This window comes from Pelophylax lessonae (assembly GCF_965119305.1).
Source record: "Pelophylax lessonae genome assembly, chromosome: 11".
Lineage (NCBI taxonomy): Eukaryota > Metazoa > Chordata > Amphibia > Anura > Ranidae > Pelophylax > Pelophylax lessonae.
The window spans coordinates 174,815,225-174,841,931 of NC_138778.1; the positions used below are offsets into that span (position 1 = coordinate 174,815,225).

At 38.4% G+C, this 26,707-nt stretch overlaps 1 protein-coding gene across 2 annotated transcripts; it reads left to right on the forward strand.

Annotated features, from left to right (window-relative positions):
• On the forward strand, nt 1-26,707 carry COL1A1 (collagen type I alpha 1 chain). 2 transcript variants are annotated; one of them, XM_082271774.1, is made up of 50 exons: nt 1-215; nt 2,536-2,724; nt 2,874-2,938; nt 3,290-3,382; nt 3,475-3,543; nt 3,900-3,944; nt 4,040-4,093; nt 5,649-5,702; nt 6,253-6,306; nt 6,929-6,982; nt 7,080-7,133; nt 7,223-7,267; nt 7,996-8,049; nt 8,144-8,188; nt 8,428-8,481; nt 8,732-8,830; nt 8,916-8,960; nt 9,187-9,285; nt 9,628-9,681; nt 9,769-9,876; nt 11,251-11,304; nt 11,506-11,604; nt 12,267-12,320; nt 12,417-12,515; nt 12,656-12,709; nt 13,403-13,456; nt 13,545-13,598; nt 13,990-14,043; nt 14,464-14,508; nt 15,480-15,578; nt 16,203-16,310; nt 16,625-16,732; nt 17,587-17,640; nt 17,722-17,775; nt 18,564-18,671; nt 18,759-18,812; nt 19,317-19,370; nt 19,747-19,908; nt 20,104-20,211; nt 20,644-20,751; nt 21,731-21,784; nt 21,890-21,997; nt 22,717-22,770; nt 22,862-22,969; nt 23,240-23,293; nt 23,409-23,516; nt 23,708-23,981; nt 24,064-24,254; nt 24,415-24,657; nt 25,372-26,707. In XM_082271774.1, exons 1-50 carry the CDS (start codon nt 134-136, stop codon nt 25,516-25,518), a joined length of 4,341 nt encoding a protein of 1,446 aa, XP_082127900.1. In that variant the 5' UTR covers nt 1-133; the 3' UTR covers nt 25,519-26,707. The 2 variants fall into 2 exon arrangements, with proteins under 2 accessions (XP_082127900.1, XP_082127899.1); XM_082271773.1 differs by lacking the exons at nt 1-215; nt 2,536-2,724; nt 2,874-2,938; ... (1 more) ...; nt 17,587-17,640; nt 17,722-17,775 and having other exon boundaries at nt 3,481-3,543; nt 18,618-18,671.

Here is a 26,707-nt window from a genome sequence, read left to right on the forward strand (position 1 = left end):
AGCTGAGACACAGTAGGAAGTTTCTGCTGGGGTCTGCATTGGAACTATACCACTAAAACCTACCCCTGTATGACTAGGACCTAAGAAGAACAGAAACAGGACCACGAAGAGTCTACATGTCTAGAAATTAGACATGTTCAGCTTTGTGGATACACGATTACTGCTAGTAATAGCAGCAACAATCCTAGTAGCAAGATGTCAAGGAGAAGATGACCGTAAGTACACTTTTTTTTTTTTGGGTACCCATTGTCTTTCAGGTGTGATCAGCTATTGGTCAGCTGGGCAGATCATTTGCATATGAGTACCAGCTGCACCTTACATGGGTATTGTTGCCCAGCATCACTCAATTGTTTTCTTTTATGGCAATAGGCATCTTTGAACTGTCTGGTTATTGAAGTTCTGCAAGTATCAAGCATGCAAAGCCATGCTAGGACTTGCAGTCCCACAATGCCTTGATAGCCAAAAGTTGTCAAATATTTTTCAGATGAATGTATTTATGTTGTACCTGTATCCTGCTGCATGAGAAACGTGCTTTGAGCATTCTTGCGGGTCTCGAATAAGTCACATGGTCTGTAATTTAATGCAGGGTGGGAAAAATGCGTTAACCTGTCTTGATAGGAACAGAAATAATTTAATTGGGTTACAATGTGCTTAGCAAAGAGTTTGCAGGGGTAGGGGGATGTAGCAAAAAATGGAGGGCGGAGATTTTAGTAATCCCTTTTTCCTCTGTATGATTTAACGCAGGGTGTTTTTATTAAAAACATATTATCTCATGGTTACATTGAGTGCTTCAGGAAAAAAAAAAGGGGGGGTTCGAAGAATAGAGCAATGCATGTGGTTTTCATTACATTCTGTTAAAGTCATCAGGTGGTGGTTGGGAGGGGGGTACTGGATCATAAAACATGCTAAGGAGTGATTCACCATGGGATGTTTAACAGATTCCAGTTTTAAAATGTCTAGACATAACTTCAGAACTTCAAGAATTGGGATGCTAATTTTACATATTGGTCCACACCGGTATCGCACTGCTGCCACCTGGTGGCCGCAGGTGATACTTCATGGACCATGCGCAAGGCATTGTCGTGGCAGCAGGTCAAGACAATAGCACTTGCTTGTTGGTCTGTCCTGACATCCTTATTTTTTTAATCTACAATTGAATTCACTTTTTAATTTTTAAATATTGCAAACGAAATTATTACAAGGTAACCCTATTTTTTTAACACTTTTCCTGTATTTCTAGGATGTATGCTACCAACAATAAAAAAAATAGTCGGCAGCATATACAATGTAAATTATGTTTTATTGCAATCTCAGTTGCAATATTTTTAATATATTGTCAGCAATAAATCATTTCCATCTTGTGGGATAATTTTGGTTTGCTTATTTGTCTTATGTCTTGGGTGTGGTGAACCATTTTTTTTTTTGTAACTGTTGCAACAATGCAATATTTAAATTTATATATATATATATATATATATATATATATATATATATATGTATATATATATGTATATATATATATATATATGTATATATATATATATATATATATATATATATATATATATATATATATATATATATATATATATGTGTGTGTGTGTGTGTATATATATATATATATATATATTTATACATATATATATATATATATATATATATATATATATATGTATATATATTACATCTCTGATCTCTGTATCATGCAAAACTTTTAGCATCTGGAATATTATAGCACAGCAGTGGCTGGAATGTTATAAGCGTTGAGTTTTTTTTCTTTTTTTAAGACCAGGTTCTTTATTGTTGCTTGGGGCGCTCTATACATTTCTGTCATTTATATGCTTTGGAAACAATCCTTTCTGTCCTTTTTAACATTCCTTTGGTACCTGAGCGTGTCTCATCCTGTACATCTCCAGCTGCACAAGCCACAAGTTCTTCCTCCTCCTCCTTTTGCAGGATTACGATACAAGCCTCTACTCCCACCCCAAACCTTTTCACCTTCTCATATTCTCTCTCCTCCCTCTCCAGGGCAAAATTATTCCTCCCTCTTTTGTCCCTCTCGGATCAGCAAGCAATAATGATGTACTTGGGCTTGGAAAAGACCCTAGCCTGGAAAACCTTAGTTGCTTCCAAAATATTTAGTTTCACCTTCCTCCTCCCACTCACAGAACTTTGGCAGCCTCCACTCCTTGTCATTGAGCCTAGTTGATGGGAACCAGATGATCCTTTTTTTTTTTTTTTTTTAACCCCCCTCCTCTTTTTCTTACTGGTAAACCAGATGTTGCTCAAAAACTTAAAAAACACAGCTGTATCTTCTACGGTGTTAACCCTTTTGCCCTTGGCCTCAAAGGGATCTGATTAAGTCAAAAATGTTTCCTAATAACCTAGTAGAAAATAGAAGTTTTAACAGTTGTCAACCTGTGCACTGAATATCATTTAAGCTGCACCTCTGGGCAGTTACTTCTACTGGACATACTTGTAGGGTGTAGGGTATAGGGGGCCCAGTTATTTAATTATGACCCTTTTCTCCCACAGTTGGATCTTCAGGGTGCACCGTTGATGGTAGAACGTATAATGACAAAGATGTATGGAAACCCGAAGCCTGTCAGATCTGTGTATGCGATGAGGGAACTATCCTTTGTGATGACGTGATCTGTGAAGACATTGGCGACTGCCCCAACCCTGAGATCCCAATGGGAGAGTGCTGCCCTGTGTGCGGAGAGGGTAAGTTCTAAAAGCCTACCAGTGGTTCTTAAGCATGCATAAGAGGGGCGATGCCTTTTTAGTGACGTCATTTTTCGTTTTTATTTGTTTTATTGGTTTGTTTTAAAGAGGTTTTTTGTTAATTAATGCATTTGTTTATTTGTTCATAGGTCAGTACCAGACAGGCTCTGTTGTTGAGGGTCCTAGGGGAGAAACTGGTCCAAGAGGCGATAGGGTAGGTATCAGTGATCGGGCCTACATATACCTCAACCTTGCTTAGTTTGTGGTCATCCTGAAATCCGTGGTATAAGCACGTGGTCAGGTATAAGGTGGCTTAGACCGCCCATTAAAAATGATTTGTCCTCTGTGGAATATCTTTGAACTTCGATATAAGTAGGATTCATGGTGTTTTACAGAGCAAGTGCACCTCCCAGTGATTTGCCTTTTCCAGGTTTAGACTTAGAATATTTTTGAATTTTTGGAGTTTAGTAAATTTAAATAGTACATTTTACATACATATTCATAACTTTACTCACTGATAATATATATTTTCATTTATTAATGAACATTTTCCTAATTCTAACAGGGACTACCTGGCCCACCTGGCAGAGATGGCATTAATGGACAACCTGGTCTTCCTGGACCCCCAGGCCCACCTGGACCACCTGGCCTTGGCGGAGTAAGTAGCCCACCTGTCCAGCTTGTAAATGTTTATGCCACCAGGTCGTCTATGTTCATTTCTAACTGGTGTGCCTTCTTTTACCCTTGTAGAACTTTGCTCCTCAGATGTCTTACGGTTATGATGAGAAATCCGCTGGTGTCTCCATGCCCGGCCCCATGGTAAGAGGATCTTCTTTTGGTTATACACTGCTGAAATAACAACTTAAACCATTGCTAAAACAGTTTACTTTTAAACGTCAGTTTTTTAATTAGTAGGCTCTAAACACTAGTAAATATATGGGTATGATTAAATTAACAAGCAGCAAACTATGGTTCAATATCTGTAATGGTTACTGAGATTATCTTCAAACTTTTAGGCTGTAAAGGCCTTTCAGTTGAGTTTAGGATTGTGGTTCCCCCTAGTGATACAAATCAAATTAGCATTTGAGTATTGTGAAAATAAGCTAATATGGCTTGTCTTGAGAAACTGCAAGATGCCCAGAATCCAACTGATGTTTACTTATATGTTTTATTAGGGTCCAATGGGTCCCCGTGGTCCTCCTGGCCCTGCTGGCTCACCTGTAAGTACCTTTAATTTGTATTTTAAAATTACACTATATACATTACACCATACATGCAAGAATAATCTGACATGTCTCTTTTTTCCCTTTTTAAGGGACCTCAAGGATTCCAAGGACCCCCTGGTGAACCCGGCGAACCTGGCTCTGCTGTGAGTACTATTGGTCCTTTCTACCTGGGCATTGTTCTTACATTTTTGTTTGTATATCTTGTCCACCTGCATGGTCTTCACATTGGCCACGCTGTTGAGAGACAGAAAAAATGGAAAGGCTAGGCCTGAGACTTTTAACTCAAGGTTAGCTATGCTATCCTATTATTGGTGGGGCACAACATTTTGATAGGCCTGAAAGCCCTTTATTGTGGCATTGAATTGGCTTCATCTTATAATGCATTCCAACCTTTTTGTGAAATAAAATGTTCTACCATGTTCTGAAGGCTTACCACCACAATTCTTCAGAACATTTTCAAAACTATTTTAGGACTGAATCCTTCCCCAAATATTTTCTGATATTTAAATCACCAGGCCTCATAACTCTTTACCAACAATAACCAAGCCACCTCTTTGCCATAAACCTATACTCAAGCACAATGGTGGGGTGAGGATTCCAAGATACCAAAATCAACCCCTTAAAAACAAAATTATTTTGCAGTCTGCAAAAAAAAAGCAAAGCCAATTGCATTGTTTTTTTTCCTGGACAAACTAATTTCCAGACTTGTATTCCAATGTTATACTATATTTTGATTTCTAGAACATCCTCATTCTTAATACATGACAGTGTAAGTAAAAGTCATTTAACACAACCAAATGTAAATGATCCCTATAAATGATCTCATTGTTTTCCAGATACTTACAGACAGACCTTTTCATATTTTAAAGTAAACATTAAAGTCCAATCAAACACTTATAGAGGATTGAATAAACTCACATATGATCAAAGCCAATACGTACTTTGAGCTAATAAGTTCTTAGTTGACAGTGGTGTTGCTCAATCTGCAATGCATGTGTACAACACTAGAGCATTATGGGAAATAATGGAGTAAGATAGCAAGAAGGGTTTAGCAAATTGAATTGTCTCGTTCTTTGTTGTGTATCTTACTGACTATTAAAATCTGGTCAGTAAGTCATAATATAGTAGGGTGCACTGATCTGACTAGTCATTTAGGTTCCGAGTATAGTTGCTCCTCTACTGACGATGAAGTAGGCCTTGGCAGGTCTTCACTTGAAAGAACAGAGTGACAAAGAAAGCGGATGCCTAGGTATACAAAGTGTACTAAGTGTATCCTACAGTGTAAAACAAATGTATTGTGTGTGTATATATATATATATATATATATATATATATATATATATATATATATATATATATATGGTATTATTTGTAATGTTTGTCAGCAGTTTTTTTTTTCTAAATTACTCCAATCATTGCCTAAACCTTAAGGGTGCTCCCCATAGAGGCCCGCCAAGCTGCAACATGTGTACTGAGATCATACAGTACCATGTGGTGTAGATTAATATAATTTTATCTTCTTGGGTAACTACATTGTCCACCTCCATTCCACTATTTAGCTATGTAGAATCACATTTTTCTAAGAGAATATATATTTAAACACTTAGTTCTATAACAAAACAATTTGAACTAGTTATAATGAGATTGGTTTACTTCTACAGGTCTAAGTTCTAATTAATGCCTTTGTGTTGTTTTTAGGGTGCTATGGGACCCCGTGGACCCCCAGGACCCCCAGGAAAGAATGGTGAAGATGTAAGTATCTTGTCCATAGATATATGTACTATACATATTAGGGGAAGACGAATGATTATATGGGAAGGCGATTTATAATAATCTCCTGCAAAAGACACTTGGACAATCTGTGTTCACTCAAATTTGATCTACTTATCTAAAGCAGGGGGTATTAGTCAATTGTCCTAACACTTCATTAGGCTTGCTCTTATGGGCTTTGGAATGTGACCTTTGCAATTCTTTTAGCACAAATCAAACTATGTAGCAGAATTCCACTAATACGTGTCTCTGGTACATTAGTGAAGTACTATGTTCTCTTCTCAGTTTAGGTACCCTTAAGCATTTAATGCTGGGAATGTCAAAAATTAGAGAGTTATAGGTCACCTTCCTCTGGCCTAGAGAGTTGTGTTTCCATCCAGCCTCAACAATTCAGTAATCCTCTCAGATTATGTGTTTCTCATTTCCAGACCTGCTTATTCGACACACATTCCAATATATGATTTACCATTTTACTAGGTTATCACCTTAACTAGCAACATTCTTAATGCTTTTTATTTATTTTTTCCAAAAGGGTGAAGCTGGCAAACCCGGACGTCCCGGTGAGCGTGGTCCCCCAGGCCCACAGGTAAGAGGTTTTCCCATCATTTTGGAGAACACATTTTTGACATGTGTAGTGGGTTTTTGATGAATCACAAGGTAGTACTTTTAGGCTTTCTTCAGATTTAGTCTTTAGAGCTGGTAGACTTATGCTATGATTAGAGAAGGATTGTTCCCGGGGTGCCGAGAAGTTGGGGGTGTGATATCACATTAAAGAAAAAAAGAAAATTATAATATGATTTAGGCCTGAGCATGTGGCTGAAACACACTTATAGGTTATGTATGGTTGTAAATTGTGTTGCAGTTTTAGCAAATGAAGGATGTAAAACCCAAAAAGAATATGGTTTTATATTTAAATTTGATGTATCCTGTAATATTTTAGTACAGAGAAGCGTTATTTTAACTAGGAAGCAAAATCATATTTCTTGGCTTTAAATGCCATTACATTCATACATTTATTATATAATGTTTACACTGTTATTAATACTAATAATAGTAATAGGTATAGTACAAATTTTAAAACTTTCTTGTGATTAAATATATCAACTTAGAGCTTAGACACTGTTGGCCTTCCATAATTGTGATCTCTTCAACAATGATAATTCAAATGTTCTTCCAAATCTGATGGTCTGATTCTTTTTCATTTATAGGGTGCTCGTGGTCTCCCAGGAACTGCTGGTCTTCCAGGAATGAAGGGACACAGAGTAAGTCCTCCATCTTGACTCCATCTTCAGAAATGTTCAGTCATGCAGTAGCACTGGCAAGATCTTATTCAATATTTTCCTTCTACTCTTTACCTAGGGTTTCAATGGTCTTGATGGAGCTAAGGGTGATCCCGGTCCTGCTGGTCCTAAGGTAGGTTTGACCTACAGGTGAAACACGGACTATGGCTCACTGACGATAACCTGGAGGTGCTGATCTCTATTTCTCTTCACCTCCTTTAGGGTGAGCCTGGCAACCCCGGTGAGAATGGCGCTCCTGGACAAGTGGTAAGTAACAGTTTTACATTAATGGAATCCATTTAAATTTGCAAATATCTGCTATCAGAACCCTGTACTAATGAGATAGATAAGGTGGTCATACCAGATAAATGGAAAATAGTCTTAAAAATTAGCACTGTGTAATGAACTTGATGATATTACCCTTTAAGGAGCAGGCAGGAATGCAGTATACTTTATTGTAAAGACTGCTTTATAGGTGCCATCATCAAATAAGAGATGAGAGAAAAATAATTAATACCCACAAAACATAAATAGTAGATCAGAATAGTTTTTTTTAAACTACATTGTTAAAAATGTTGATCAACCTTTAATTACTGTAAATTTGGCATATCATTTTACTGTACTAGTCTTGCTAAAGGTATAATGGCATTCTGGGCCTTAGAATAGTCATCAAATCAGCTTCATTTCCCAGCAGCACCTATAACTAAAAATATGCTGAGACTACAATGTATATTAAGCTGTCTTTGACTAATCCTGATATATTTTGAAAGCAATTTTTCCAAGTAGTATGCCAATGAAAATGATAACCCATGCTATCTGTTTTAGTCCTAAAGCTATGGTTTATTCAGTATCCATCACTTGGACCATAACCATAGCATTCTAATATCATACCTTCCTACCACAACTCATTTTCTTTGCTGTATAGAAATAAAAAGTTTGGAAATGTTGTATTCTGTCCTTGGCTTTTAGTAATGATCTCTGTTCTTTTTCTTTAGGGTCCACGTGGTCTGCCTGGTGAGAGAGGTCGTCCCGGCCCATCTGGTCCTGCTGTAAGTATATTAGACATCTTTCTTTCAGCAATCAGAGACCTATGGGGTGTATATTATGAACAATGTACTAAATACTGCTCTGTTTCCCTCTTAGGGTGCTCGTGGTAATGATGGCTCTCCTGGCGCTGCTGGTCCCCCTGTAAGTAGCATCTTTTGCTAATTATTTGAACTGCATGGTGAGCAATATCAATATTTTAGGGTATTGTTTTTTTTTAATTCAAATTAAAGAAGCAAGGTGTTAGCACCTGTTCTTCTGTAATATTAGATGATATTCAGAGCTGGCTTTTACTGTTACTGGTATGAGTGCTGGTATTAGTTGGGTGAAAGGCAAGGCTTTTTATGCTAAATTATTTAAAGTTGTTTCTTTTTTGATTTTAGGGTCCCACAGGCCCAACTGGACCACCTGGCTTCCCTGGCGGTGTTGGCCCTAAGGTAATATTTTATATGATGTTTTTGGCATACAATCTTCTGGACATACATAAACACAATTGCAGGTGAAATACCCACAGTTTAGTGTCTGTCACTTTGTCCAACATAGGGCAGCTTGTTCCACTCACTCCAATATTCCTTTCTAGACTCTTTTAGGAACTTTGTGGTTCATGAGACCAACTTCAAACCTTAGATACTTATGAATCATGACAATTTACATGACTTTCAATAACCAATGTTTTTTGGCACACAGGGTGATGCTGGTCCCCAAGGATCCCGTGGTCCCGATGGTCCCCAAGGTGCTCGTGGTGAACCTGGTGCTCCTGGTCAAGCTGGCCCTGCTGGTGCTGCTGTAAGTAGATTTTCATATTTCTTTAGATTATACTGATGCATTATTTGGGAACCTTCACTGACTGATATTTTCTCTTGCATTTCAGGGAAACCCTGGTAGTGATGGTCAACCTGGTGCCAAGGGTGCCACTGTAAGTATAAAAAATTATATAACAATAAATATCATCCCACATGTCACTACCTGCACTTCCTGTCCTATTCTTTTCCTAATCCTGAATTCTGTTATTTCTGTTATCTTGCTCCAACTTTGCCTTCCTCTATCCTACTATATATTTTCATGGTCCTGACTTACTTCCAAATTTCTCAAACAAAAATCATCCTCATCACCAACACCCAATTTGTTCTTATCTCATGTAGGGTTCTCCTGGAATTGCTGGCGCTCCTGGTTTCCCTGGTGCCCGTGGTGCTCCCGGACCTCAGGGCCCTGGTGGATCTCCTGGTCCTAAAGGTAACAATGTAAGTATTCCACAGAAACATCTATTAGTTGACCTTTTGAACATTTTGTAGTAATTGATAATAAATTCAGAAGTAATACAAACAATGATGGCACCCTTGAGCTCTTGCTATTGGGAGCCCAAATATGTTTCACATGTTTGCACATTATTATCTGACCATTGATTGTGCTTGATTAATGGCAGAGTAGTTATTTTACTTAGTTCCTCTAGAGATGATTTGACCCCTATATAATAATCAGTGAGGTATTCAAGTGTTCATATACGAAATATTCTGTTATTGGTATTTGCTAGGTTTTTTTACAGCTCATTACAGAAATAATATATTATGTTTACTCTTCTCTAGGGTGAACCTGGTGCCCAAGGAAACAAGGGTGAGCCTGGTGCCAAGGGAGAGCCTGTAAGTATCTACCACATCCTCCTAAGTTGACTGAACTGCAGCCATCTTGGTTTGGATAACTTTTTTAACCTTTCCACTTCTTTTTAGGGCCCATCTGGTTCTCAAGGACCCCCTGGCCCCCCTGGTGAAGAAGGAAAGAGAGGATCTCGTGGTGAGCCTGGACCTTCTGGACCTCCCGGACCTGCTGGCGAACGTGTTAGTACCAAAATTTGCCAAACTTACAATTTTTACTGTGCCAATGCCCAATAGCGAAAGTCAATAAGAAACAGCCAAACGCCATCTTTGAGTGACTTATGGCCTAATTTAAATATAATAGAAATCAAACATGAGTCACTGGATAAAATCAGCTCTTCATAGACTTTGTGACCTAATTCTAATCTCACTGTTGGTTGCTCCATTTAAAAACTATATTTACTGGCTGACTTAAATGAAACATGTGCACAGAAAATGATGGAAACATGCTGTATACCCATACCAACCAACTACTGTATGTCATTTTCCTTTCTAAACTTTGCCAGACAAGCAGACAGGGGCTTTTGGGTGTTCCTTATTTTGCAGCAGATTTTCTAAAGGTTTCCAATATTGTATTCTATAACCAGATCAGATATTTTTTATTGATTTTCAATTAAACCACCCCCTCCAAATAAAAACACCCATTTGAAACCTATGTTTAACAATGTGCATTACAGATAAATTAATATAGAAACAATGTTAGTTCCCCTTTTTTGATTTCTAATATATATTTTAGAACCAACTCCATTGGTAGGGTTAAGATCTTTCTTAGACACAATCTAGAACTGGCACATAGAAGTTGAGTGGAAATAATGGAGGTGTCCTGCCTAGCAACTAATAAAGTTGCACCAGAACAATGACAGCTGAAAGCTGATTGGCTGCTGTCGGTAACGCCTCTTCATTTAATCTTTTCCATCTTGTATAGATAAGCCCTACTTAGGAGGTGGTTATTTAATGGGCGGTACTAGTGATGTCAATAGAAGATAGGTAGGCTGGTCATGCCCACAAAATGTCTGCCTCCAGTGCTAGTTGGCTTTACTAAGTCCGTACACTTCCTTGAATTACTGAACTATACAGTTGGCTTTACTAAGAACTTACATTAATAAAATGTTCAAACTTAGATAAACATTTTCAGCATATTAATATTAACAAAACGGGCACAGTTAATGAAAAAGTAAAACATGATGAAGGTACAATTTTTGGGTGGGTACAACTAACTAAAATCATATTTTGAAAAATCCACTGCATTTTATAACACTACTAATGAATTAATTCATAATGGTTTAATATTATCAAATATATGAATTTTAAATTAATACTATCATTAAAACATCAGCCTTTGCCAGGACCTTGTATGGTTTCATATGGCATTTAAGATGTTATTGGCCATTACAAAGAATATTCATGGCATACAATATATGGATGCAAGCCTTCAATTATTACTACTTATTACCTAAAGCCAAAATATACAGTATTAGAATATTACTGGTTGCATTTACTTGACTATTATTATTTCAGAATTTGAACTTGACTCACAATGTCTTCTTTCCTTAATAGGGTGCCCCTGGAAGCCGTGGTTTCCCTGGTGCTGATGGTGCTGGTGGTCCCAAGGTGAGTCACCTATGCAATTGACAACTTGAGCTGACAGGACATAGTTTTGGAGTTTACTTCCTGGTAAAGTTTCATGGCCTCATTCACTAAAGGCAGAACATAGTAGGGTTCGAGGGACAAGTCATTGGATTGTTATACTGAGCGAATGTCTTATTATTGGTTTTAATTACTCTAACCATTCTTGGTCTTGCTGTAATACAGGGTCCCCCTGGTGAACGTGGTCCCGTTGGCGCTGCTGGTCCCAAGGGATCTCCTGGTGAATCTGGTCGCCCTGGTGAGCCCGGTCTTCCTGGTGCTAAGGTGAGACACCATTCTAGAGTGACATGGAAGCTTGGAATATTGACATTCTATAAGCCTTACACTTCTCACTTACTCCAACTATAGACAAAACAATCAACCAGTATTAAGTCATGAAAATGCTTAGGTACCTGTATCTGTATTCTGTTTTATGATCACCTGTTTTACAGAAAGTATATGTACTATTAGATTTTGCTCTAAGGCTTGCTTGCATCAGTGTGATTCCTGTGTTTGTTTAGGACTCTACCATCCATTGCACAAAGAGCAGTCTAAACAGACACATTCCTAACACCTGCACCTAGAACCACTGTTATTCCAAAATGGTGATGGGAACTGAGTTTTCCATTTCCATTTTATATAGAATAGAGACTTCTTTGAATGGGTTAAGCCTGAAGAAAGCTCATACATGATTAATTTAATTAATTTTTAATTTTTTAACCAAGGGGGCCAAACAGCTCATGATACATCTCAGACTTCAATCTACATTTGTTGAAAGCCTAAATAGAGGATACCACGTTGCACATGCCCCATATTCAGGAGATAATGTAAAATTGTCTTAAAGAACAGGCTAAAGAAAATACTTTTAGAATGTTTCTATATTTATAGACCTTGGTTTTTCTATAGAACACAGTGTAATCTTAGCTTCTATTCCTCTTATTTTCTAGGGTCTGACTGGTAGCCCTGGTAGCCCTGGCCCTGATGGCAAGACTGGCCCTGCTGTAAGTTGGTGTCTTTTCCTTTCACAACAGTGCATTTCTTCCTTTTCTTCATTTACAAGATTTGTTTTTTTCTAATCTGTGGTCTTTTTGGCATAGGGTGCCCCTGGTCAAGATGGTCGTCCTGGACCTCCCGGCCCACCTGGTGCCAGAGGCCAATCTGGAGTTATGGGTTTCCCTGGTCCTAAGGGAACAGCTGTAAGTACTTCCACTTCATGAAGACCCCTTAATGTAACATTTGCCTTCTTTTCTCCTAAAGCCCAATTCTTTACTATTTTCCAACAATGAATGTCGGTCCACTACAGATTATAATTTACTATCTCTTTCCTATTTCACAGGGTGAGCCTGGTAAGCCTGGTGAGAGAGGAGTTGCTGGTCCCCCTGGCGCTGTTGTAAGTATTCAAAAAATAATTTTAATTTTATCTCTCTAAAATTAGATGCACTCTACTGTAGCCATGTCTCCTGACCTACAATTTGCAGGGTAACTAATTTAAATGGGAAGCAAAAAAAGGAAGTGTACATTTCAGAAAATCTTTTATTTGTATCACTATACATGTGATATGATAGTGCAAGTTGAGCCTGGAAGGTAACTTTATTACATAAGGTCAAATGTGTTGGTGACCTAATAAAAATATTTAAATTATTTTTTTTCTTAAAAAAGTTTAAGGATCTATTTATAAAGTATTGAATGTGACTTACCAAACATTTTCTGGTGGAGAATCAGTGTCATTTAAAGCATATGGACCTGGAAGATTCACCTGCAGATAATACTTGCTGAATGTCAGATCCTGTGCTTTATAAATATACTTTGAACCCAAAGCACTAGAATTTTTCCCTATGTGGTACTAGATACCAACAATCATTAGTGTTATTAAGTATTTAGAATGGAATCTTAGAAAGTTGTGGTGTATTTGGTTAATTCTTGGTCTCCTCAAACAAAGATGTCCCAACCTTAGAGTGTCTTCTTTAAAAGAATACTCATTCACATAGGAGAGCAGTTTTCATTGAATTGTAGGTCTATTCTTATTCTTAAGCCTTCTTTTGTTATTTAGTATTATATAATCAACCTTGGTTTTCTGCTCTAGGGTGCAGCTGGCAAAGATGGTGAAGCTGGTGCTCAAGGTCCTCCTGGCCCTGCTGTAAGTAAAATTGTATTTTATTTTTTATTGATTAATTATTGATATTGGTTTTCCCACAGCTATATTGAATTTATATTTTGCCCTGCAGGGACCTGCTGGAGAGAGAGGTGAACAAGGTCCTGCTGGTCCCCCTGGATTCCAAGTGAGTACTCATAAACTAATGGAGTCCCTATATTCTAAATCCTTTAAAACATTGTCCACCTAATATAGTCTCTCACATTGACCCTACTGTATGGACTGCATTTGACCTTACTAGGCACTATCCTCAGTAAAATTCTCCCTCCCTGTGATCACCTCTTTACACCTTCAAATGTCATAGTCATACACTATGCCTATGCTCTACCACCTTATGTTGTACACAACTGATACTTACCTTTACCATTTAATACAAAGTCACCTATATATATTAACACTGGAACATTGTCTTTGAAAGAAACAATTACTTTCACTTAACATCCTCTTACTGCCATCTACAAGCCCTAACTGTAAATATGTACTATAACTCTTATATAACTCTTTCATTCCATTTTTAGGGTCTTCCCGGATCTCCTGGTGCCCCTGGTGAGAGTGGCAAACCCGGTGAACAGGTGAGAACTGAATTTACCTTGCTGAACCACCAAACTATATTTCAGTATAGGAAATACATTTGTGTATTGCAGCTAATGTATAGGCTGTTGTGTGACTGAGAACTTTACAACCTAGTTACTGACAATCAAGTTGCCTGTATTGGTGTTGAAACCAATGTCTTGATTTCAGTTGCTTGCCTGCAACAGAATAAAAAAAGCTAAAACCTTAATGATTACAGTGCAAAACATATCAATTTTAAATTTTTATCAATTTTATGCATAGGATCCTTTGGTTCTAAAGCTAGTATACATCAGCATAACACAGCAGTCATGTACAAATTAAAGCTTCATAATATAGAGATTACACCTTGCATTTTCATCCTTGGTCTATACAAACTATAGTTGATTACATTATATTAAACCGAGTGTCTCTCTTTTTAGGGTGTTCCTGGAGATGTCGGACCCCCTGGCCCTGCTGGCTCAAGAGTAAGTATTCTCTCCATCTACATACTACTTACCTTTCTCCAGTTTATTGAAAAGTAAACTATATATAAAAAAAAGAGAAACAGTCCCTTTTTAGTAGATCCTAAATGAAACTTGGCCATTTTTGGGGTTCCTAAGATTTTTATTATGTTCAGACACAATGGTGTCAAAACATGACAATCCTGAGCCCCCAGAACCATGGACCCTATATGGAATCCTGACCCGCAGATTGCAACTACTTTACATAAATCACTGGAAAATAACCTGATAGATTTTGAATTAGCTTTCTACAAGCTCTGCCAACTTTAAAAGCCACACATTACGTTTTTTTCCAAAAGAAACCCAGTTGTTGTGCCCACGTGCTATAGTAGCAATAGAGCCTTTTGAATAGACTCTTCTCTCTTTTTATTATTATTTCCAACTATATTGGAAAATAAAAAAAACAAGGGCTTAACCCACAAGCTGAGGACAACAGGGACAATCAAGGGGTGGTACATGTGGCCATGGTATCTACCAGTTGGTCCACTAGATTATACAGAAGTACTTAGGCCTGTTGTAATGTATATTCATGTAAAATATGTTCAGGCCTAAATTTGTGAAAAAGCCATAATAAGAAATGCCTAATATGGCAAACTTTATCAGAGGCTACCCCTTGCCTCTTTATTTTATCATACTTTAGTCTTTTTGTAAACCTTCAATGATAGATAAACCACACCAATCTGAAGTCATAGAGATTTCCAGCTTTCTGGATGATATTCAGATTTGCATTATGCATATAATATTTTTTCATTAAAGGTACCCCTGTTTATTTGTAATATTATTGTTTATGGGATGGGATAAGGAAGAGTGCACCAATAAGCACTAACAATTACTACTACTACTTCCATATGGTTTCATTACCCATAGCTTCTTTTTTATGCAACTTGTTTCAATATACTTGTTTTTCTGAACAGCACTTTTCTTATCTATTATAGGGTGAAAGAGGATTCCCTGGTGAACGTGGTGCTATTGGACCCCCTGGCCCTCAGGGACCTCGTGGATCAAACGGTGCTCCTGGTAACGATGGTGCTAAGGTGAGTTGGTCTTTTCTTGCCATCAAGCTTTGTTTTGTGTCCTATTCAATAAAAAGTTTAGTGTGGCCCACAACCTCCAGTCAGATTCCGACTTTAAAATCCCAATTTTCAGTTGAAATCTTAAAGCTAGGTGAGTCACATTGCGCTTAGTCAAGACGCTTTTCCCAACAGTAATTGTTGTTGGGTAAAATAGGCTGTTCTAAGATCCTATGCAGACCAATAACCTCTCCAAAGGTGATAGTAGCAACTATATTTCAAAAAATGTAGGGGACTTAATAATAGGTTTAGGAATCTGGGCCTTACCATAACTGTGTTGCAAGTTAATTGTATTAGGGCCTTTGAGGTATGTTGACTTGCATGGCTGATCGGACACATGGCTTATGGAGACTCAGGTTGAACATTTTTTACATACATAGGATCATTCAGATCAATAATCAATATGCATGCAATGTATACTATAGTTCAAAAGAATTATATTCAGTTATGCATGATGATTTATCTCAAACATAACAATTACATAGAAATGGGGTGGGCAGCCCAAGTACATCAGTGCAATATTGTTAGAGCAGAATATACATCATTCATTTCAGGTTAAGCAATGCCTTTTCTTTTCTCTCAAATCAGGGTGAAGCTGGTGCTCCTGGTTCTCCTGGTGGTCAAGGACCTCCTGGTCTTCAAGGAATGCCCGGTGAACGTGGTTCTGCTGGCCTCCCTGGTTCTAAGGGTGACAGAGTAAGTGCCAGATACCTGAGCTGCAATTATAGTTAGCCATTTTATACAATGCTTATCTATCCTAATTGTTTATTTCCTTTCTTTATTCAAACTATTATTGGTCTCTTCTTCAGGCTTATTTTTAAAACAAGGTGTTCCTGTACCTCTTGATCCTACTTTTTTTTCTTTTGTGTTTGTTATTTTTCTTTGACCTTAATCCCATCTCACTGAATCTGAATATTATATTTATCCTATCTTAGCTAATGAGTATAAATTGCACTATATGGCCTAGCTTGCTGTTCAAACCATCAATACTATCCTCTATTGCCTTCTAGGGTGACCAAGGACCTAAGGGTGCCGATGGTGCTCCTGGCAAAGATGGCGTAAGAGGTTTGACTGGTCCTATTGGTCCTCCTGGCCCTGGCGGTGCTCCTGGTGACAAGGTAAGTTGAAAAGCCAAAGTCTCAACATTTTGAAATCTTAATTTCACTGACCAGGTGCTAGGATGCATAGGGTATGCAGATTGTGCACCTTTCAGTCTCCATAATGTCAGGGGACCTAAGCATAACTGCTCCTCCTAATAAATCATCATCTGAATGCTAACATTATATTCCACACAAAATAATGCACCCCTTTTTTCTTATGCTTCTTCTATAGATTAGATGCCAGGGTATGAATAGGAACATCAAATACAGGTTCTAGTACTAGGCCTGAGGTTTTTAGTTATACCTCTGAGTAGGTGTCCCAACAAACTGGTCTTTGAGCCACAATGTCTACATATACACAGGATCCTACAAAGGAACCTGCATTTAAAACCAAATTTTATAATAAAGACATAAACCAGTTTATAAACATATATAATGCACAATCATTATCATATAGTCTTCAGTTAATCAGCTAGTCATGCAATTTAATGAGGGGGACTAGGTTTTTACTATCTTTAAAATATAGGAAATATTGTTTGTTTTTAGTGAAGATATCAGAATTATATCTCCATTACGGTAGCAAAATCATTAATAGACCCTTGGGAATACCAACTTGTACCCTACATGAGCAAATAAATACAAAAAAGATTTAAAATTTAAAAAAGATTCCAAAAGCAATTTTTTTAAGGCCCTGATAGAAGACGAGTAGGTCTTGGGCCTACAATAGTTCTTACATACATTGCCCCAATACTGCCTATTGGCCAGCTTTATAACAGTTGCTTACAACGCTATGTGAAAAGTAGATTTAGTGTTGAGTTTTGCCGACCATAGTCAACCCCTGAACAATCTTTTATCAATGCTTTTCTTTGCAGGGTGAAGCTGGCCCTGCTGGTCCTGCTGGTCCTACTGGTGCTCGTGGTGCTCCCGTAAGTATATCTTCAGTTGACCTGCTTTCTTGGATCATCAAAAAATGACTGCATCTAATGGTCACTTTACTGTTCTTATAGGGTGAACGTGGTGAGCCCGGTCCTCCTGGCCCTGCTGGATTTGCTGGTCCTCCTGTGAGTATTTTGCTTTAATGTCCCCTTTTAAACACCCCATAGAACCATCTTATAAATTACATACTCCACTGTCATTATTGCCAGTATGCAGAACAATTCTTTTACCCAGACTTATTAAGTTGTGATGTAAATGCATTGCTTTTGGTTCTTGGTAAAAGACACAACTCAAAAGTCTGCTCAAAATATTGACTCTGACCAGACTAATGCATTATTATAGAGAATTTCCATTTCAAAGGTAAAGCCCATTAGGGTTCTTTTCATCCACCTGCAGCACCTGGAAATTTACTGTAAACGCAATTGCAGACTCACCTGTAGGTCCACCTACTGGTGAAACCTGGAATTGCAGTGGAATTATACAGGTAAAATAGTTACAAGTGAATTATCAATCTTGCTTTCCAGTAGTTACTTGAACTTAAGCCAAATTTTGCACTAACTATGCTACTGGAAATATGTCTATTGTTCTCACTTACAAGAATATTTGGATGATTTTTCCTTCAGATCCCGTGCTTCTGATATACTAGTCCCCTAATTTCACCCACTTTTTTACTCTAATACTGTTAAATACCAGTTAAATAGCAATATCTATGACCGTTAAAATGATTTTGTGCATTTTCAGCTTAGCTAAAATTTGATTAAGTTAAGTACATAAAAAGAAAATAATAACAATAATGATAATAATAATTGAATATAGTATAATATAGCATTATAATATACATACATGCATGCATGTATGCATAGAGTTACCCAGATTTGTCTGATTTACTGACTTCCATTTTCTCTCCATGTAGGGTACTGATGGTCAACCTGGTGCCAAGGGTGAACAAGGTGATGCTGGTCCCAAGGGTGATGCTGGTCCTCCTGGTGCTGCTGGTCCCACTGGTGCTCCTGGCCCTGCTGTAAGTCTCTTTATAAACAATTCAAAGGTCACCTCCCCATGACCATTATCATCCAAAAAACCAATGAACTTCATTTTACTTTTTCAGGGTGCTGTTGGTGCTACTGGTCCCAAAGGTGCTCGTGGTCCTGCTGGTCCTCCTGTAAGTATAAGTAGTTTATATTCTTCCTACAACTATATATTACAATGGTGATAAGTCATTTACAAAGGTGGGGTAGACAGTTGCATTTTAAAAGTTGCCCAAAGAATTAGGTCACAGTTGATCTCTCCACCAAAGGCCACTTTACCTGCTTTTGTGCTCCAGGTTTTAAAATTGGGCATAATACAACATACATTTCCCATTTTTTGACCGTACAACTTTTTAGACATGAACAGATGGTACTTCAGGACTTTATAAGTCTTTATTGAATATAATTTGTATTTGTACATTTTACCCATAACACCCTTTTAATGTAGGCTAACCCTGGACTAACTGATTTAATGACTTTCACTGTATTAAATGACATACATAATATATATGTTATATTATGTATGCCATTTAATACATAATATAATACATATGTTATATCAGCAGACAAGTCTAAACTTAATTCAACTGACTTCATTGAATACAAAACTAATCACCCCATATATCTTCAATCCTTAGGGTGCTACTGGTTTCCCTGGTGCTGCTGGACGTGTTGGACCCCCTGGCCCCTCTGTAAGTGTATATAGACTTATGTTTTTTTAATTACTGTTTATAAGAACTAACACTTTGCCATAGATTGGGGGGGGGGGAGGTGGTGAAAGCACTGCTGCAAGGCAGTTCTATGCAGATTATTTCACCACTTATGCCTCTTGTAGTCAGTAGGCTTTGCAGTGTGCAAGCAAGATCTACTAGCCATAGTTAAAGCTAGTAATGGCTTACAAATTTATTATTGAACCTCCATGCTCCCAAACTAGTCTTCTGAGTTGGGTTTACAGGTTCCCTATTCGAAAAGCCCATTATTCTTCTATGGCTAACTAAGATATGTGAAGTGGTGTGGCTGACTATGCCACTTTGGTGCCTTTACACTCAGTCTTTAATTACTCTTTAGGGCAATGCTGGACCCCCTGGACCTTCCGGCCCAGCTGGAAAGGAAGGACAGAAAGGACCTCGTGGTGAGACTGGCCCTGCTGGACGTCCTGGTGAACCTGGTGCTTCTGGACCTCCCGGACCCCCTGGCGAGAAAGGATCCCCTGGTAGCGATGGCCCTGCTGTAAGTGCCACTTTAACTCTAATCTAACCATATTTTTTTCAGAAAACTATTCAAGACCCCTTTTGTAATTATTTACTAAGTTTACTCAATAATTATTACTTAATAGATATGTAAGGCCAAAGGATCCTTCAGAATCTGGTAATTCCATAAAAACCACAGCAGATCATTACTCTTCTTGATATATCTATTCTGTAGGGTGCTCCTGGTACTCCTGGACCTCAAGGTATTGCTGGAACCCGTGGTACAGTTGGTCTTCCCGGACAGAGAGGAGAAAGAGGCTTCCCAGGTCTTCCAGGCCCCACTGTGAGTACAACCTTGGAACTTATACACAAACTCATGAAACTTTAGAATTTCCAACTGTTGAGTAGGCCACATAGTGAAACTTCTACAAGACAAACTGTTCCCTGTACAGTCTGCTAATAATAATTTATACACAACACATTTTACAGTGGCGCATTTACAACAACCATTGGTAGACACATTCAAATGGACATCCACCAATTCCTAACCACAATGCTATTTCATATATTATAAAATTACAAGGACAGATAATCTCTTTACCAGGCCCAGCATTTCAAGAGTATTATCTTTACAGTCACCATCACACATTCCTACCTATAAATATTTACTTTGTATTATATGATTTACATACAACAAATGAATTGCAACATGGCAATTTGGCAGTTATAGTATTTTATCTAATTGTATTTTGACTTTGTCTTAACAACAATTTAGGGTGAACCCGGCAAACAAGGTCCTTCTGGCCCAAGCGGTGAACGTGGTCCTCCCGGTCCTTCTGGCCCACCAGGCTTAGCTGGACCTCCCGGTGAATCAGGTCGTGAGGTAAGTGTTTTTGGATAATAGTTTAAGCTTTGTAAGACCAAAAAATGCCTGATTAAATCTGTAAGGTCATACAATGACACAATATGCACCTTCAAAAAATACATTAGGTACACATGTTAAAGCTTGACATGTGTTAGGACCTCCTAATGGCCAATCCTGCTCCTCACCATTTTACAACTCAATAGGCCCAAGCAATTAAAGAAAACAGCTGCAGTGAAGATATAGGAGCTTCTTTTTTTCTGACATATGCCAGGACAGGTTTCCCTCTGCTAGGATCATTCCTTTACACCATACATTTATTTTACTGGGCATAACTTCCCTTGGAATAATGTGACAGTATGTAAATCAGCCTATTCGAAATGCCTGTATGTTAATTAGGGGAAAATGTGTGGTTGATGGCTATGTAGAGAACACCTGCATATTTTCCTATGCTATCTATAGGCACAAGTCTGCTGTACCTAATGGTTATACTGGCACTGTCTCTCTGTAAGCTGTGTTGCAAGACATCATGAGGTTGCAAAGGAAAGCACAGACACATCCTTATCAAGGCTGCTAGGACTGCATATTAGCTAAAAAGTAGTTAAAAGTATCTACTATTGCTGTCTAGCAAGGAGTAACTGTAGCTATAGCAGTCTATGCAACTGCTTTGGGCCAAAAAACCCAGTGGGGGTGGGGGCATTTGTATAAAACCTATGTATATCTAGTTTAGGTTTTGGTTTCTTTGAAAGCAAATCATATTCTGTATAACTATAAGAATTGCATCTAAGATGGAAGAGAAGGAGTCAGGGGGTCACTTAATTGTTTCATTATAGGGCCCCATCATAACACATAATGAAATACCATAGTTTTATAAAGGTATTCCTATGCATATTATGGCATCACATCACTTCTTTTTTTGTATAGGCTCCTTCTAAAAAAAATTCCAAGGTTGTTTTAAAGGTTTAAAGGCACTTATATTTCTCTTATGGTTTGTTTTTAGGGATCTCCTGGTTCTGAAGGTTCTCCAGGTCGTGACGGTTCTGCTGGTCCTAAGGTAAACTGTTTTATCTAGGTCACCTCCCTTGTCTTAGACTCAGGTTAGCTGTGGTTTCATATAAGACAAAGCTTCAACTGAACTCCATTATTCTCAATATCTTAGGGTGATCGTGGTGAGAGTGGACCTGCTGGTCCCCCTGGTGCTCCTGGTGCCCCTGGTGCTCCCGGCCCATCTGGCCCTGCTGGAAAGAATGGCGACCGTGGTGAGACTGTGAGTATACCATATTTTTAATCTAAGACTCTGCTGACAAAAATGTAGCCTATGGTTGGAACGTATTCCATAGACATCAAGGTTTTGTAATTAATCTTGAGAACCCTACATTTTAGTTTAGTACTACCAATCCAAATGCCAATAACTATTGACATTAAAAAATCATTTACTTAAATTTTGAAAACTAGATGAGTGAACACTCTTGCATTTGATGCATCAGCTTACACAATAAAACTGACCTAAAGTCCAATTGTTTTCAGGTTGGATTCTAAAATGCATCCAGATATGTCACAGCTGGTAGTTGTATTTCAAGACACGTGGTATTGTGACATGGATGATTTCAAAACCATGATAAGGACATCAAATTAAATTTCTTCATTTACCAATGCCAATCATTTAAAAAGCATTGACATTTTTCAGAGAACATTCATCTATTTATATTTTTACTCTGCCTCTAAATTAACCTAAATGTCACTACCAAAGTAAGCTGCCCATTATTTGCCAGTTTGTGGGGAAACCAATTACCTACCAGTATATTTTTGGACTTTGTGAGGAAAATAGAGCACCCAAAACTCACAAAACCCACAGAGAACATACAAGTTGCATGCAAACTTAAGTAACAATGCTAATCACTGAGCCACGGTTATGCCCAGACATTGGTTTCAGTTTGCAATGGAGACTAGCTAGGAATAACTTTACCTGGTCTCTTTTTCTCTTAGGGTCCTGCTGGTCCCGCTGGCCCCGCTGGTCCTTCTGGTGCTCGTGGTCCTTCTGTAAGTAGTCCTTTCATCTGAAGAATCTGTATTTTTAACAAAATTCTTCATACTTTTTTCTTACCCTAAACATATATATTTTTTTGTATAGGGACCTGCTGGTCCTCGTGGTGACAAGGGTGAAGCTGGAGAACAAGGAGAAAGAGGCATGAAGGGACACAGAGGATTCAACGGTCTTCCCGGACCACCTGGTGCCCCTGTAAGTAATGTGTAACACAATGTCTACCTACTTTTCCTTATATTCTAAATGTGCCCTTTGAAATACTGTTTTAGCATAGTGCAGTTTCAATACCACCAATAACCCTTTTTCTTTTTACTGTATTAACTCTGTTTAGTGGTAATATCCTTTTTAAATGCAATATCACTTAGCTGATCTGTTCAGAAATTGTTAGTTCCACTACAGTTTTCTTTGCGTTTTCTTCTTCCTCATACATTGTTTCCAAGTACCAATACCCTGTTTGCATTTCAGGGCCACTCTGGTGAACAAGGTCCATCTGGTGCTTCCGGTCCCGCTGGTCCAAGAGTAAGTGGTTTCTTATTTTTCTATAAATACAGAGAAGAATAACTGTTTTTGATTTTTTTTATTCTGAAGCTTTAATTGGACATCAGTGCCTTAATATCTAATGTGTTTACAATAGGGTCCTCCCGGATCTTCTGGCAGCCCTGGTAAAGATGGTTCTAATGGTCTGCCTGGCCCAATTGGCCCACCTGGTCCTCGTGGTCGTACTGGTGATGTTGGCCCTGCTGTGAGTATACTTATTTACTTATTATTTCTTAACCGATATTAAAGCTTTTAAATAATTTTGACCAGTCCATGGAGTTTCTTTTCTTTAGAAGTTTCTCCATGGTGGTCTTTATTAATTTGTAATGATTTAGCATTTGCTGTTTGTCTCAAATTTAAGTCAGATTTGATGACTTTTCCTATGATACATTCTAGGGTCCTCCTGGACCTCCTGGTCCCCCAGGTCCTCCTGGCCCCCCAAGTGGCGGATTTGATTTCAGCTTCATGCCCCAGCCACCTCAGGAGAAATCCGACAGACATTACCGTGCTGATGATGCCAATGCCGTGCGCGATCGTGATATGGAAGTAGACACCACCCTCAAGAGCCTGAGCAAACAGATTGAAAACATCCGCAGTCCCGAGGGTACCAGAAAGAACCCAGCCCGTACTTGCCGCGACCTGAAGATGTGCCACTCTGACTGGAAGAGCGGTAAATAATGGGGATTGACACACACATGCATAACCCTTCTTTAGCTTGTCCTCTTTCTTACCTAATGGTCTTCTTTTTCTAGGTGAATACTGGATTGACCCCAACCAGGGATGCACTCTTGATGCCATCAAGGTCTTCTGCAACATGGAAACTGGAGAGACCTGTGTCTATCCCACTCAGTCCACCATTGCTCAGAAGAACTGGTACAGTAGCATGAACCCACGTGAGAAGAAACATGTCTGGTTTGGCGAGACAATGAATGATGGCTTCCAGGTGAGGAAAATCTGTAATTAATATGTGTTAGCTTGCTTGGCTTTTCCACAGGTTCACTATACAAATTTTGAGATATGCTGGAAGTTTACCATTTCTTACATATAAGAGTAATTACCTTGAAATTGTCCATAATTATGTCATCATTTTACTTTGTTCACAGTTTGAATATGGCAGTGAGGGATCTGACCCAGCTGATGTTAACATCCAACTTACCTTCCTTCGCCTTATGGCCACCGAAGCTTCTCAGAACATCACCTACCACTGCAAGAACAGCGTTGCTTACATGGACCAAGAAACTGGCAACCTAAAGAAGGCCCTGCTCCTGCAAGGTTCCAACGAGATTGAAATCAGAGCCGAGGGTAACAGCCGCTTCACATACAGTGTCATCGAAGATGGTTGCACGGTAGGATACTTATTTACTTGTCTGGGTTTGTGCATTGTTTTGAGAAATAAAGTGAGGTTTAGACTTTCTGTCTGGGTTTCATTGCTGTCTGTGACTCTGTTGGTGAGATTTACCATCACTTTCTGTCCCTGTGACACCAGAACAAGACATGTGGAAAATGGTGGTCACCTAATCAGAAGGGATAGAGAGCAAGAATAACCTACAGAGGCTCTAACTTTTACCCAGTCTAGAAAAAAAAGGCATTTGTATTGCTGTATTTGGCCCCATTAAGGGGGGAAATCTCACTTATGAATACAGATAGAGAAATAAAAAAAAAACCGAATCAGGTTTTACCCAACCCCTGCTCTATCGAAAACAAAAAAATACTTTATTAAAAGGGCCCTCTTGACGATAAGTCTAAAATAAAAAGCAAGCTGTTATAAAAAATACAATAAAAAAAAAAAAAAGAGTAACCAGACTTGGTTTGCAGGTCAACATTTATTGCCCCTCTTTCTATAGACAGGGTCCTATAGAATCCTCTGGGAATTGTTCAGATGAAATAATTAACTAATATCTAATAAACCAATAAAATGTTAATCAATCATTGAAAATGTAGCATGGATACTTAAGAGACATTAGTACATGCCCTAGCCCTGTAAACTGTGGGCATACTGAGCTGCCTTGTATGGTTGCTACTCTGAAACACTCTCCTAATGGTCTATTTTGCTTCCACAGCAACACACAGGACAATGGGGCAAGACAGTCATTGAATACAAGACCTCAAAGACATCAAGACTGCCCATTACAGATGTGGCACCCATGGATATTGGAGCCCCAGACCAGGAATTCGGAGCTGAGATCGGACCAGTCTGCTTCGTGTAAAAACAACAGACAAATACTAGGACAGGATAATTTCTCATGCGGACTTGAAATTGTTGTTCCTCTCATCTCTAAAACTTTTCTTGTTTCCGTAAGCATTACACGAAAAAAACAGATAGACATGCTTTGAAGAACATCTCTCCAAGGACAGACCAAAAAGCCCGTGTTTGTGTTCACGGGATGGAGACTTTTCACCTCTCCCATTACCTGTGCCCCCTGCTTACATGAATTGGCCTTCCTATGACCTTGAAGATGCCCCCATGGAGAAAAAAAAATGGGAATGTCCTAAATAAGACTGCCCCGGATTTGAGATGATGAGAATGCAGGGTCAATGATCCCACAGTTCCCAGAGTTGAAGAGGAGTGAACTCAATCATTTCATGTAATGCACCTTTTTTTTTTTACAAAAAAAAAAGTTTGTTTTTTTTGTTTTCATTTGTTCAGGTGGCAAAAAAAATAAATATGAAAAAAAAAAATGAAAATTGAAGGTGTGTGGAGAGTGTTTTGGAATCTTGAAAAGTTTTTGTTCCTCTGGGTGTGAGTGTCTCCTTCCATTTCCTAATTCCATCGTACGTCAGCCCCTTCTCCATGCTACATTTCATCCTTGTCACACTGGAGGTCAAACAGATCACTTGACTCCTCCGGTGTTAGAAGGGTGAGCATTGTAGAGTGTTTGATGTTTTTTTTTGTTTTTTTTTTCTGAGACTACCTCACTGTCATGTCCCATTCCATTGGTGCTAAGGTCTCATTGCTTCTTTGACATTCTTTCCCACAGTAGCTTCATTTTTTTTGGTGCTATAGATAGAATCTTTTTTCCATATTTATCCGCCCAATAGGCTTCCACTTGAGGATTTTAAGGTGCTATTTCAGAACTTCTTTCCCTCTTCCTATCTCTCTAAGCCCCTTTTCCCGTGAACACAAGATCATGAGGTTCTGTCTGTGTTTGTTTTGATTCCCACCTTGTTTTGCTTAGTCCTCTTTGTCTTTTCCATTCCTCTTCCTTAACTTCCTTTTTCTTCTTTCTCGTCTCTCTCTTTATTTTCAACCTTTGTCCAGTCTCTAACTAGACAGCGATGCCATGGGGTTTAAAATGAAACCAAAGGATCTGTATCTGTTTTGTAATTGTATAATAATTTGAGATGTTTTTAATTATTGTGATTGCTGAAATAAAGCATGTAATATGGTCCAAAATA